Source organism: Phragmites australis, chromosome 11 (assembly GCF_958298935.1).
Source record: "Phragmites australis chromosome 11, lpPhrAust1.1, whole genome shotgun sequence".
NCBI lineage: Eukaryota > Viridiplantae > Streptophyta > Magnoliopsida > Poales > Poaceae > Phragmites > Phragmites australis.
In genome coordinates, this window is record NC_084931.1 from 1,348,412 (window position 1) to 1,363,060 (window position 14,649).

At 43.4% G+C, this 14,649-nt stretch overlaps 2 protein-coding genes across 2 annotated transcripts; both read right to left on the bottom strand.

The window, feature by feature from the left end:
- Positions 1-8,421: 8,421 nt before the first annotated feature.
- On the bottom strand, positions 8,422-9,681 carry LOC133884282 (DNA repair protein RAD51 homolog 2-like). Its single transcript, XM_062323638.1, has 4 exons — positions 9,516-9,681; positions 9,294-9,407; positions 9,062-9,208; positions 8,422-8,541 (listed from the first exon to the last, which is right to left on the bottom strand). Exons 1-4 carry the CDS (start codon positions 9,597-9,599, stop codon positions 8,434-8,436), a joined length of 453 nt encoding a protein of 150 aa, XP_062179622.1. The 5' UTR covers positions 9,600-9,681; the 3' UTR covers positions 8,422-8,433.
- A 2,119-nt stretch (positions 9,682-11,800) lies between these two features.
- LOC133885627 (probable sugar phosphate/phosphate translocator At3g11320) lies at positions 11,801-13,588 on the bottom strand. The gene is made up of 4 exons (XM_062325361.1): positions 13,049-13,588; positions 12,732-12,835; positions 12,417-12,645; positions 11,801-12,313 (listed from the first exon to the last, which is right to left on the bottom strand). The coding sequence occupies exons 1-4, from the start codon at positions 13,538-13,540 to the stop codon at positions 12,167-12,169; spliced, it is 972 nt and encodes a 323-aa protein (XP_062181345.1). The 5' UTR covers positions 13,541-13,588; the 3' UTR covers positions 11,801-12,166.
- Positions 13,589-14,649: the final 1,061 nt, after the last annotated feature.

Consider the following 14,649-nt stretch of genomic DNA (forward strand, 5'->3'; position numbering starts at 1 on the left):
GAATCCCAATGAATCTCATAACCTATGTGGTTAACAAAAGGCAGCATTCCATCACCTTAAGTTCGAGAACTCATACAAGATTGCCCCAACCCAACAATTGCAAAGCCTTTCAGCCCTTTTATAGTCAGAGCAGTAGTAAAACGCTCTTATCTTTTACAAGGTACACTATGACGAAAATACAGGATACACAAGCAAGACTACTCTTGAACTTGATGGAGAGTGCACTGAAATTAAACTAAATTTGTCCATATAACCAGTGGACAACTGGGAGCGCAGGATTGCATCTTTTCAGTAATAGCTGTAGTAGCATTCAAATGGTTATTGAGCCAGAACATTGTTCCCTGGAGAAATATCTGTGTTAGAAGGACGAATAATAGGAAGACTGCAAGCTTAAGCTCATTATCTGCAAATAATAAAGATTATACCTTGACAACGAATTGAAGTTATCTCAGGACCTGCCTGTAATGATCCGAGAATCATAACAGGGGTAGACATCCGCCGAAAGGATAGTCGAGTGGCGTCAGCCGCTAGAGATGAGAGATTAGACTATAGATGAGAGACTTAGAATATTAGAGGAGACTAGATTAATTCTTATTGCTCGATTGCTTTCCTAAGGGGGCGGCTGCTCTTTATATATAGAGCTTGTCCGAATATAAACCTACTAGGACTCCGAGTTCTAAACATACTCCATCTTGAGTCCTCATGATCACAAGTTATCTCTTTCCATCTATCGACTCTACTTCTCCTAGCTGAGTTTAACTATGCTAACATATCTAATCAGACTTCTAACTTTATCTCAATCTTTCCTAAACTGAATCCAACTTGCCTATTAAACTTTCCTTTCCTAATACCGCACGTAACATCTCTCCTTTCCTTCGGAGGCCACTCGTCCTCGAGTTGTAAGGTGGTAGCCATGGTTGCAGCCCTTGAAATCCCCACGTTGATGAACGGTTGTAGCGCCAGCACGACACACTAGAAGTTGCAGGACAGCGCATACATGACATTCGTTTCCTGAACAGACAAGGAAATCGTCTAGTTGTTGCTTGATGGTGGTGAAGCCCTCCTTGATCTCCTTCCACAGCCGCTCTTCCTGCGCGACGAGAAGCGCCTTAAACTGTTTGCTCTCAGCATCAGAAGCCATGGGCTCTGATACCAATTTGTTATGATCCAAGAATTATAATGTGGGTAAACATCCGCCAAGAAGATAGTCGGGCTGCATCAGCTGCTAGGGATGAGAGATTAAACTATAGATGAGAAAGACTTAGAATATTAGAGGAAACTAGATTAATTTTTATTGCTTGATTGCTTCACTAAGGTGACAGCTACTCTTTAAATATAGAGCATGGCCGAATCTAAACCTACTAGGACTCGAGTCCTAAATAGACTTATTGCTTGATTGCTTTCTTGAGGGGACGACTGCTCTTTATATATAGAGTTTGGTCGAATCTAAACCTACTAGAACTCGAGTCCTCTATGATTACAGCTCATCTCTTTCCATCTACTGACAATACTTCTCCTAGCCGAGTTTAACTATGCTAACATATCTAATCCGACTTCTAACTTTATCTCAATCTTTCCGGTTCCTATTAAACTTTCCATTCCTAATACCGCACATAACACTGTCACATCAATGCCTTCATCACTTAGTAAAGTAATGCCTGATGACTCAACAATGAATGGAAATGCCACTGCTGGAGACAGGTGATTTTGCCACCTTGATGAACCTGTGGCCTATGGAGAACATAATTTATAGTTACTTCTTACTTCATCTAAAATTAGACAAGGGACAAATGGGAAACTGCTATTCGACTTGTAAACCTTAAGTGAAGAAGACTAAACATAATAGCAAAAAAGGGAGTATTTTAGTAAGCATATGCACATCTTCAGTCATTCATGTAAAGATGTTATTGTCAGAGCAAGCTTCCTTGACATAGTTGTAATTTTCTTTCATGGCTATGTGTATTCATATCTCACCATTTTTACCAAGATTGACATCAATTTGACATATTATGATGCAACATGTTCCACTAAATTTAAATGACTGCTGTAGTTCTGTTTTGCAAGACAACAATGCATATTTTAAAGTTCTTCATGTTTTTTAGTTGTGCTTCTGTGCACTTCTAGCACAGATCAAAACTCAAAAATGGTAAGTTCTAAGATAAACAGTAAAACGATAAATATTAAACATAACTAGACAATATCAGCAATCAAAGTTAGGTGTAAATTTCTCATTACATAGACATGCAGCATATCAAACCGATCAAAACATAGAAAAAGTTCCAAGCATTCATATGATATTAAGAACTCTGCTATAGACCTGCACGAGAGAAAAAAGAAAAAAGGAAAGGAGACCAATGGTATTTCAGCAGGATGAATATTGGTAAACTAAAACAATATAGTTTTCCTTAATGAGAAATTCCTCCTACCTCTTGAAGCTTTCCTCGTAGCCTCCTATCAAATGCAAGAGCTTTATTATTTTAAGCATATCCTTTTTGCTCAAAAGATCAAACTCGAGCTCATCACTATCACTAGCACTAGAATTGGTATTAGCATTATTAACCTCACTTACTGCTCTCTTTTTACCTTTTGCCATAAGACATAATGGAGAATCGGTATAAAAAGATGAGTATCTTGGAGAGGTGGATGCTTCTCCACCTAGCCATTATCTCTCATAAATTTCTATTTCCTTCAAAAAATTAGTCTCACAAGTACTATTGAAAATAAATCTATTACAATGCGGGCAATTAACTATATCATCATGATAAATGAACATTCTTACACTAGATGATATGTAAGGATTAACAACACTACTAGAAATAGAAATCTCATTGTAAGTGTTGTTAAAATCCAAAAAAGTGATTGGACACTCACTTATCACACTCACCATTTCATTACCTTGCTCGTTGTTAGATGTTGGTAAAGTGGATGAAGAAGTGACATCCTCTTGAACAAATGAGACATTCATTTGATACTCTTCATGGTGCGAAGATGAAGTAGAGCAATCCTCAAATAGCGTCTCCAAAAGAAGTTTTTCTTCATCACATTTGAGCTAATTATATATTTCTTTAAGAGTTACCCAAATAAGATGAGCGTCTTTAAGCGGCAAGATAGATTCAACCACATCTATACTCAAAGCATTAAATAAAATATTAATGGCTTGAGTATTGAGATGTATGCATTTCTCTTCCTCTTCAAATGATAAAAGATTATCACTAGGAGGAGAAATGCTCATATCTACAACTCGCTCTATATAAAGGCCCATGACCCTAAAGATATTAAGCATGCGAGTACTCCACTCAAAATAATTTGAATCATCTAATAGTAGTGGCTCTATGTGCACTAATCCGCTAGTCGATATCTTTATTCTCTAGGCAGTAAAGCTCGAAAAAAGAGACTTGACTCTGATACTAATTGAAAGGACAATTGGTCGCCTAGAGAGGGTGAATAGACTTTTTCAAAAAAAAAATTGTCCCCTTTTACCGTTGGCTTAAACTTGCAGCGTAATATAAACTAACGGATTTTTCATAAGTGAAAAACCTAAATATGCTAGGCTCAACTAGGCTCAACTAATGCACTATCACCCTAAACAATTCTAGGGTGACAAAAATTATTCAATTCTAGCAAAAGATATGTGATAAAATATTAATTGAAAAATCCTGAAAACACTGTTCACCGGAGTATCCGGATCAAATCCCGATACTCTGGGTTGTTAAAGTTCCGAAATCTCTGGGTAAATCCGGAATCTCCGGGGTCTGTACAGAAACTTGCCCGAAACTGAAATTAAACAGCAGGTAAAGAGTTCTAGCTCAAACCAAATGAAGTCATGTGTTCCAAATGATGATTCCAAGTAGATCCACAGAGAATTTACAATCAAATTCACACAAGCAAGTAGATCGAGCAATATGTATAAATATTGAGCAAGAACACAAGAACGAAGAAACAAAAGAGAAGACATAATTTTTGTTTTCCGAAGTTCGGACACCTCCTTTAGAGGTTCATACGTCTCCGTTGAGGGGCTTGATCACACTTGAGCCGAGTCTCTCTCCACCATTTTCCTCTACAAGCTCAATCACACTTGAGCTTGACTTCCACTCTTGATTTCTTCCCTTACGCAGGCGAAATCGAAGCCTTCACAAACTTCTCGCGGTACACGACAAACTTGGATGCTCGCCGGCGACGCCTAACCGCCTAGGAGCAAAGCTCCAAGAGTAACAAACGCGACGATGAACTTCTTGCCGATGAACTCGAGTGCTCAAGAATGGATTTTAGCTCACTTGCGCTCAATCTTCCAATCTCTCAACCCAACTCACTTTTTTTCTCAAATCTCACACTAAAATAGAGTGGGAAGGAGTTCTTTTGGCTCTAAAATGTTTTTCTTTTGTGCCATTGCAGCAGCCCCAAAGGATAGGGAAGAGGGGGTATAAATATCCAACCCCCAAAAACTAGCCCGGGTAAGCTAAAGAAGGCAAAACCGAGCACCCAGACTCGGAACCTCACCCGAAGTATCCGGAACCTCCGGACAACCCCGATAATCCGGGTTAACCCAGAATATCCGGATTCAGCATAGCTGACCTTCGAAAAGCGGAAATAACCTTTAATCCCGAAGTTCGATTTTGACGATTTCGGACTCTATGGAAAGCTTATTCAGAGGGCTACACATCCCAACTGAATTCATGACCTCAAACACATTTGATCAAATTAGGAACACTCCGAAAACCAATTCGAACAATTCCACACTTTCCACACCGAGATTTCTAAAAGGAACTCTCACTTGGGTTTAGTTAGAAACTGTTGAGCACTAAGACACGGCAATTAGCTCTACATTGCATTCCTCTTAATAGTGCGGTATAACTATACTCAAATTTAAAGACAAAACTCATTTGAACCACTTTGAGTCTTTGAAAAACTTTCAAATACCGCTTCTTTCATTCAAACCTTGAGAGTTGCCAACTTCCATATAATCTTCACTCCATCTCTTCTTGATTTTTCATATGATTGATGCGAATCATTTATAGGTTTTCATAGCCTCACACGGTCCATTGGCGCAAAGCCTTCACTCGCTCTTCACCATCGCCTTGGTCCTTCGGCGACAAGCCATTTGCTTGCCATTCACCACGGCTTTCCATCGCAGCCGAGTCTTACTTGCCCTTCACCGTCTTGATATAGAAAACTACTTTGTATTCGACATCTTCAAAGAATTCATTTTATCAAATATGAAGTCAACTCTTGTTCTTCACACTTGGCATATATGATTTCAATTCAACTCATGCATTCTTATGGATCCTAACACCATCTCACTTTCAAGCACAAAACACATGGGTTAGTCAATAAAACTCTATTAACATTGTCATACTTTTAATTACTTGATTTCCACAAGTAACTTAGTCGTCAAGTTTATTGCTAATTTTTTTGAGCTTTTCTTTCTCCTTATGAGCATCACTAAGAGCTTATTGACAAAGATGCATTTCTTTTGTTCTCATAGCATTTCTCAGTAAATCCATGATTCATTACTTATGCATCTCCTATGAAATAACCTAGAGCTCATTTATCTTGATGCATTTTTAATCTCCTCATTCACTTATAGCCCATGCATATCTCGCAATGCATTGTCTATGGAACAACCTACTAACAAACTCAACACCATTATTAGTTCATAAGTATTGTCATTAATTACCAAAACGCGACGCACCAACCTTCACCTGTCGGCCATTCACCGCTCTTGGGATGATCCTCATCGCCTACCTGCTTGCCTCGTTCCCATGAGAACCAAGAGGATCGTGTGTTGCATGCAGGATCTCCAATTCCTCTGCCCAACATTTGATGTACTACCAGTGCATGACATATATCAACATCCACAAGGCACACATTAACTCTATCTTGCAGGAATTCAACAACAGGCACAACAACGATGTACGTGGATTTCAACATCTCCAACACAAAACACAATGTCGTCACGATCCACATCTTCATCACGCTCATCGTCGAGTCCATCTCCTTCACCTACATCAATGGTGATGCAATCATCTACGTACTCCTTCGACTCCAGGCCACTGACGTCAGCATCAACACAAGACGAATGGAGTTTTTCATCAACCATCTCCGACCATGGCTCGTCGCGCCAGGGAGTCACATGGGAGCAGAACTCGTTCTTCAACATGAGGCTTCCTCAAGCTTTAACCATAGCCCCCACCTTGCAGCATGAGGGTGAGCTTTCCCCAATTAGCATCTTGAGGACGAGCTGCAAGTGAATGGGGAGAAAGATGTCATGGGTCAAGATCCAACCTATGGCCCAATAAGACTGGCTGGCCCAAAAGTCCACTCGAGGGTACTGTTCAAGACCATGAACAGTACCATGGGTACTGTAGCAGCGGCCGAGTACACACCATTTCTTGGTCGTTAAGTAGATTAGGTTTACAGAACTTTCCAAATTATAATAGATTACTTAGAGACCAAGTTAGTCTCTATATAAAGAGTGGCAAATCATCAATAAAAAGATAAGTAAGAATTAGAAGGGAAATACTTCTTGCGTCCAGGCGCCTAGCGTCTGGCCGACCCTTGCCCTCTCTCTCTCACGCCGCCAGCTCCTTGCGCTCAAAACCCTAGCCGCCGCTCACCATAGCCGCCAACGACCTCCGTGGTCGCCATCCCCCTCCTCTCATCCCTCCAATAAACAACCACCATTATATAGACTAAGAAATTGTGTGTGCATAGCTTACAATGACATAAGAGCAGCCATGCTATCAATGATGAGTAACTTCACATCATGCTGAAGTAGAGTCACCTTCATCTGTTCCAAACTGTAGAAAAACAGTAAAAGATCTCAAAATATCAGTGTTAGTACAACATGTTGAATTTATTGTACATAAAGGTGAGGAGCATATACCTAAACTACAAGATCTAAACTATGTATGCATGAGATTGAGCAGACGAGAAGCATTTCAAATTTTCAACAACATGGTACTAGAATCTTGCAGATATTTCAATGAACTTTCGATCTTTCATGTGCCTAAGAGCTAATATCACTCAAAAGTATTTGTCCTTCGCTGGTAGATTTTGAGAATAAAGAAAGAATGTTTGTAATGAAGTTCAATGATTTCGAGAACAGCTATACCTCTTGGTGAAATCAGCTAAAGATGTCGGTCGCATCACTAGGATCCTACCAGCCATCTCCAAAAATAAAAAGGATCGAAACAACAGCCAAGAAAGTCCAGTATTGTGAGAACAAAGGTACAAGAAATGAAAGAATTCTTAAATAAGGTTCTTAAGCATAAGCATGTGAATTATAGAAGGTGAAGTATGAGAACCTTCTGCACCAATCTTTCTTGTCAAAATATTTGAGGAAAGCTTTTATGACCACTCTCAATCATCCTGCAACATATCAATGATATCATGAGAAGGTTGACTAAAGATAGTTCTCAAATAACATATCAGTGATCTATTTAGGGATAAGTTTGGTATGAGATAAGTTAGGAGTTGGAACTGAATTAGGATTGTATTCCCCTCTCTATATAAAGGGATAGCCCACATCATTGAAATCAAGCAAAGAAGAATTAATCTAAGTCTCCCTCAATATTCTAAGTCTCCCCAATCTATATTCTAATCCCTCCCCTAGTAGCCGCGTCGCCCGGCTATCCTATTGGCGGATGTTTACCTCCCTTTTGATCCTAGGCTCATAGCACATACATGGGAGCAATGTTATAGGGACACGCGTATCCATAAAAAAAATTCACGTCAACTCGCGTCGGACGTGGTGTGACACGCATCCGATGCGCGCGGCCGTGTCCAAGACTAGGAGAGGAGGGGGCGGACACAGCAGCATCAGAGAAGCCACGCCGACACTAAGCACATCGTCGCGCACCGACAGCCCGACACACGTCGCCCATCCCATTTCACCAGCCACCACCTAGATCCAAGCTACAGGGGAGGATAGGAGGTGGTGGCGGGGGAGGAGATGAGGACGAGGCGGTGGCGGTGGCGGCGGGGGAGAGGATGAATCGGGAGGGGAGGCAACGGGGAGATGAGGAGGCGATGGCGGCGTGGAAGAAAGGGGCCGAAGGAGTTAGGGCAACGGAAAAAAAGTTGGGCTAGAGGAGAAAGGGGCTAGCAAATGACAGCCCATTTCAACATTTATTCTTTTCTATTTTCTTTTTTTCTTTTTAGCCTTGATGAATCTAGTGGATTAAATCAGAACTACGAATCTATGATTTTATTTCCCCATCTAGTGTATTAAAGAAGAGGTAGATCTCTATGTCATACATATATTTTACCTATATACTTAGGTTTAAAACATTAATAATATGTATTAGAAGATAAGAAAAATCCTCGAATCATATATTCTTGAGTTTGCCAAGTCAGATACCCACACCCGAGTCGGCCGCACCCGTGTCCAGATAACACTGTGTGGGAGTAGTACACAGTAATCAGAAACTTCAGCTACCTCCGTGAAGAGAACTTGGATTCAGTGTCAATATAGACAACACAGCCATTTAAACTTCCATAGCATTCTGGTAGTGCTGCTAACATTGCAAGCTTCAGGCAGAACTGCAGAGTGTGCAGAACCATAACTAAAGATTTAATAAACATACAAGAAAAGTCACGAAATCAAGTAAGATAAAGTCAGTACAAGATTGGACCAATAGATTCAGCAAGCTTGAGATTCAACCAGAGGAAACAATATTAAAAAAACTTGATACATAAACGAATACAAATCAATCCCACATGTGCCTGTGGAATTGATATGACTGTCGAGATCACAAGGAAAATGTTCTTGTAATGAAAATGAAAATTTACCACTGGCCTAAATCAAGAGGTCCACGGTCATTGGAATTACAACGCTGCAAACTCGTAATGCAGCACTGCATGACACATATACACAAGGTTCATTCCTTCCAGTTATGTATGGCTGTCAAGTTGCACATGTAGGCATGCAGACGCATAGCTAGTACATTTTCACAAACACTTGACGCCTACATGCGTACACGACAAATTCGTGAATCCACAAGGCCACTAACACAATGCAGTGCACAAAATTCAGTGAAACTCTCCAAAATCAGCAGTTCACCTGCGTTTTACCGATCCCTGGGGGCCCGACGACCTCGGTTAGCTTTCCCACGGGGATTCCTCCGCACAACACCTCATCCTGCCCGCAGAGCGTGGTGGCCAGCCGCCCGCCTTCTCCTAACATGCGCTCCTCCAGCAGCGCAAGCGCCTGCACAAGTCGGCCACACGACCGAAATCCCAAAACCCTAAATCGACCATTCAACCGAAATCCCAAATCCGAGGAGGGAGGGTACCGTCTGGCACGGAGGGCAAGCGACCTCGCTGACGTGAGCGACGGCGGCGCGGGCGGTGGGGAGGCCGGCGTCGAGGACCGCGATGAGCTCCACCTTGGGCAGGGAGAGCGCGTCCTAGATGCAGAGCAGGTCCGTGACGGGTGGCTCCGAGGTTAGAGGAGGTGGGGTTTTGACGGAGACGGCAGAGGAGGTGAGGGGATCGGGGAGGGTGGGATGGCTGACCTTGGCGGTGTTGAGGCGGCGCGCGGCGAGGAGGTGGGCGAGGTGGGGAGGCAGCCGCATCTCCGAGGCCGGCATGTTCGCCATCGCGATCCCAAGGGAGCTCGAGGCGGAGGACGACGACGACGAGACGAGGAGGGGTTTGGTTTTGGAGAAAATTGGGGGATTGGGATTCGAAATGTTTTGTTTGCGCGCTTCCTCCTCATGCGAGCGCGACTGTTGCTGCGGTGGGATACTTCTCGCACCGTCCGATCTACCATCTAACGGTTAGAGAACGCTATACAATCTACGGTCTTGTCTCTTGCGTGGGTTTTGTAGAACTGTATCATATAGTCTGACCAAATAGGATGGAAGTGGAGTTATATTTATTAAAAAATAACTGAGTTGAGTTTCTATTTAGTTGATTAAATCTGAGACAATATAAATAGATGTAAAATTTAATATTTTGATTTTTGCACGAAGATGATTTTGTGACATCAACAAGTAGCTCACTTGTATCCGTTGAGTTAGACTACACTTCTGGGCTAGACTAAAACTGTATGTTTGCATCCGTCGGATCAAGTTGTAATAGTAGATACGAACAATCAAATATATTTTTTTCTGAGATTATACGTATATATCAAACTAGACTAGAATAAATTTGGGCAACCAAATACATCCAGTTAAATGTCCATGCTTAGTAACGGATTTTTAAACAAACCTTGCAATTCATATCTATGTCATGTGAATTATGAAGCGTACAATACAACTTTGTATAGTCGAGCTTCCTATGTATGTATGAAAGTTCAAATATGCTGGGAATTATAGTATCTCTGGTGAGCAAAGAAAAAACGGATAAAGACAATTCTAACTCATACAGCACTGAATCTCATGGTTAAGAATATCTCCATGGGAACAATGCATCGTAAAACAATTATCTGAAAGTAGAAAAATATTGGCTATTTTCACTTTGCCTTACATATAAAGTAGGGTGTCCTCCTAAATTTCAGCAACTGAAATTTCACCTTTTTTAAGTCGATGGTGACAAGCACTTCGTCGATGGTGAGGTTGTTTCGAATTTAGGGTTTTGGGAGGGGGTTTTAGGGTCAAGAGGTGCCTCCCGGTTTAGAGGGATGTCCAATGTGACGGGTTAGACCGATGGTGGGTAGCAGCGTGATGGTGCGTGAGGCGATAGTGGCAATGCTGATGTCGCGTGCAGCACGAGGGTGATAGATGAGGTTGTTAGCGGGGACGACGAAAATGTAGTAGTTAGTGTTGAGGGATCTGCAGGAACGGATCCGGCACCGAAAAAGGTGGCTAAGGGTAGGGCAAGGGCACCTATCAAACGACTGGAGAGAAAAGAAATAGAATCACGAGGTGGAAGACAAGCGAGAGGTAGAAGACGTTGCAGGAGACGTCGAATTCTCATCGGACGATCCAGAACGATCGACTGAAGACAACGTCATTTTTAGTAAACTGAAGGATATCACTGACCATAAAAGGTAAGGATGTTTAAAAAGCTCGGTGTACGTAAATTGGCATCTTAGGGTAACAAGAGTTTTCTGCTTGAAAGGACCATGGTAGTGGGCTGAAAGGATGGCAGGTTCAGCGTGCTGATGGCTTTTGAGCCATTCTGGGTTATGGGAAAGAAAGCGTTTGGTTGGATCAGGCCTTGCCAGGGATGTGCTAAACATGTACACTCGCAATTCGAGCTCAACATGCAGATTTGTAATCTTTTTCTAGGTTCGTAATTTTTAAAAGCATCAAATCGCCATGAACTGAAGCAGTAAACAGACTAGGAGGGTTTGTTAGCAGACTTAGCGAACACGGATGCTGATCGATGAATGTCTGAAAGTCTCGGTCATAATTTTGACTGATACATGAAATGCGTCGAAAATATTTGATAACGCAAACTTGAAACTTGACGTGAGCCGCGCGCCATTTTTTTCCGGCAATGCGTTCAGTGTTTCTTCGCCTGCAGTTCTGCTGCAAGAGTCTAGCCGTTCCTGCTTTTGCGGCCGTCTTCCTCTGCCACGGAGCTGTACCGATGCGTGATTCTTTTCTTCTTCTACTTGCTGCCCGTGGATTGGAACAGATGCCAAAGAAAATGAGATGAGTGGAGTGGGCGTCGATGTACAGAGATTGGAGTTGAAGCTACATATGAACTGCAGATGTGCGAGTAAAGCGTATATGATCTTCCATTCGTTTACTTCTAACTGCTAGCACATATTAATGTCAGAATTATTCTTGCTCAGGCAACTATGAAGTGCATGAACCGTTCAATGTCGAACAACCTTGCAGGCATAACATGTTCGCCACGATATCTGTATCCCTCTGATTAGCAACAATAACCTGTAGGAAGTAGGAACCGTGAGTTCGTCGTACATCTAGAGTGTACATGAACACTGTTACAAGGGATGAATACATCTTATGGCATGTGCCACTGCGAAGTTAATTACATCCCAATTTCCTACAGTTTAGGAGCTCAAATTGCAATTCTAGAGCACGCAAAAAAAAAAAAACTTCCGTGCTTGTCTTCGTTGTACCATCACCATGATTCCGTCAGAACAACTCAGGGCACCGGCGAAAGATGTGCAGGCACGGAACGTCGAGTCTACCATCTCCCAGAGTACAGGAGCTGAAACAGAAGAGGCGGCTTGTTCATCAGGTCGAGCTCACTTGTTCCTTTTCTTGGCCTCACCGTACAGAACAACACCTGCGACCGTAATCCCATAGCCTAGCATCCCCACGAATGTTACCGGGTTCCTGAATATCAGGATGGAAACCACAACAGCAACAGCCCCTTTTGCATTTCCAAGAACCTGAAACGAGGAAGCACGTCAACATATTTGCGTTACTAGTAACGTAGGCGCTTGGCGTTCCTGTTCGTCTGAAGCAACAACAGGATTAGGATGACTGAATCACCTGAAGCGTCAGTGGGCTGGTGTGCTTGGTGACCAGGAAGTTGGTCAGGTTCACAAAGTAGGCCAGAGAGGAGTTGCAGAGCAGGATCCAGATGAAACTGGGATCCTCTCGTGCGAGCGCAGCCGCCACGCCAAGCGCCTCCCGCTCCATGATCAATGTTGCTGGAACCAGCAGGATGACGGCCACCGGAGCCATGTAACGGAGGAGGTCCATGGAGTTAAGCTTCTCCCTGCAGGTGAAAACGACTCAAAGCCCGAATTTTTTAGCATGGAGTGACTGATGGAGCAATTGATGAAGACAGTGTCGAGCAATTACTCTTCTGATGACAGCAAGATCCCCTGCAGCACGGTCTTGAGCGCCCTCCCCGCCGTCGCTCCAACGCACATAATGAAACCGAAAAGATGGAAGCTTGGCTCACCCTGAAGCACAATGTATATTGCAGAGAGATGTCAAGAGGTTGAAGAGTTCATGACAATTTCGATTTGGTTGTGAAATTGTTGAAGAGGTCATGACGATTTGGTCTTTAAGCTAGTTTTGCTCTAACTGCATCTGCACTGCACGATTCGTGGCAGAAAGACAAGGAGGACCCAAGAAATGAAGTGATTGGGGGATTACTGAAGATTGTGGCTTACCCCTGTGGCGATGACGACGCCGGCGACGACGGGGAGGAGCGCGGCGTAGGTGGCGCACGCCTCCGTTCGCGCGGCGACGGCGTAGGCGAGGACGGCGGTGAAGAAGGGCGTGGTTGCGCCGACGGCCTGGTTGAAGGAGACGGGGAGGTAGCGGAGGGAGACGTTCCCGGCGACGACGGAGGCGCAGAAGACGGCACCCAGCACGGCCACCCTGACGAGCTGGCCGCGCGAGCTCGGAGGGGGCGCGGCGCGGCGGGCGGAGGCGGCGTGGGCGAGGCAGGAGAGGAGGGCGCAGGCGGACATGTGGCAGGCGGTGAGGAAGACGGGGAAGCGGAAGCCGTAGACGGAGAGGAGGTACTTGTTGAGGAGGAGCACCCCGATGTTGGACGCGTACCACGCCGCCACCAGCCCCGCCGTGAACAGCCTGCCGCCGGGCTCCGAGGCAGCGTCCCTGGCGGCGGAGATGGGGAGGGCGTGGCTGTCTTGCCCCATCTTTGGGAGGGGTTGGTTGGTTCGTGCCAAGATGTGTGGCGTGTCGGGACTGGACTTTGAAGCAGCGGAAGGGGGGCACGTGGCGTACCGTGGGCTGAGCCGCTGAGGGTCCTGCCCGTGTAATAATAAAAAATATTGGGTCGTGTTTTTTCCCTTCTTGTGCGTGATGCAGGGTGCGGACTTGTACGTTGAATAGACGACAAGGCATCGAAACTAACGTTTGTTAGACAGTTAGAATAAGTATATAAGCAAGCTGAGGTGAATAGGTTGAATAAAATTATTAAAAGAAATATTATTTAGTTGATTGTATCTGATTGAAAATATTAAATTGTATTTTTATTTGATTGACTAAATTTGAAGTTTTATGAGCAGAAAGTTAAAATTGTAATTATTTATTTGTATAAAGATAATTATTATAATACAAACAAGTACATCTACTCACACTATGTATTTATTAGACTATAATAATAAATACATACAATCAAATATTTACTGAGCTAGGATAAAGACACCCGTACCGACTCTTTCTTCATCAGGCTACGGCATCTTGGTTAGTCTCTGTCACGAGCCCAGCTAGATTGATAAAACATTTGAAGAATATGACAAACCATACACTCACAAATCTTTCGAGAGCTCATCTACAATGTAATGACACGCTTATATATATAGTAGTAAACACGTGTGAGTTCATAGATCAGAAGGCTCGCCGTCGACGTGGAAATGGGTGAGGCATAGCAGGTGACCGGAACGCCTGGTGCAGGGTACGTTCTATCCTGAATGACATGGTGTGGCCAATTTCGTCGAAACGACCCGATGCAACATTTAGTAAAAATATTCTAGATATATGTATAACTCCATTCAAGATGAAACGGTACAGTACAACAAACCAAACATACATATCTCAAATCATCTCATACATACACTAGTTAGCCAAACACTACCTAAACAGCTGACCGTACTCGAGCAAATCAAGCTAGGAACGAGCGAGGGGGCACGTACGCCGTGCAGCAACAAGCACGAACGATGGAGTGGCTTACAATTCGCGTTCCGTACGGAATGGGGACTTACTTGGGCCCGACGCCATTGGTTTTTCTTAGGAGGAAGCACGA

Bases quoted from the DNA above. Each gene is read 5' to 3' on its own strand.
- LOC133884282 (XM_062323638.1), bottom strand. From the start codon at position 9,599: ATGGCGAACATGCCGGCCTCGGAGATGCGGCTGCCTCCCCACCTCGCC. The intron at 9,209-9,293 runs GTACCCTCCCTC...CGACTTGTGCAG, and splicing joins CTTGCCCTCCGTGCCAGACG to GCGCTTGCGCTGCTGGAGGA. The intron at 8,542-9,061 runs GTGAACTGCTGA...CACACTCTGCAG, and splicing joins CAGGGATCGGTAAAACGCAG to TTCTGCCTGAAGCTTGCAAT.
- LOC133885627 (XM_062325361.1), bottom strand. From the start codon at position 13,540: ATGGGGCAAGACAGCCACGCCCTCCCCATCTCCGCCGCCAGGGACGCT. The intron at 12,836-13,048 runs GTAAGCCACAAT...ATTGTGCTTCAG, and splicing joins GCGTCGTCATCGCCACAGGG to GGTGAGCCAAGCTTCCATCT. The intron at 12,646-12,731 runs GTAATTGCTCGA...TTTCACCTGCAG, and splicing joins ATCTTGCTGTCATCAGAAGA to GGAGAAGCTTAACTCCATGG.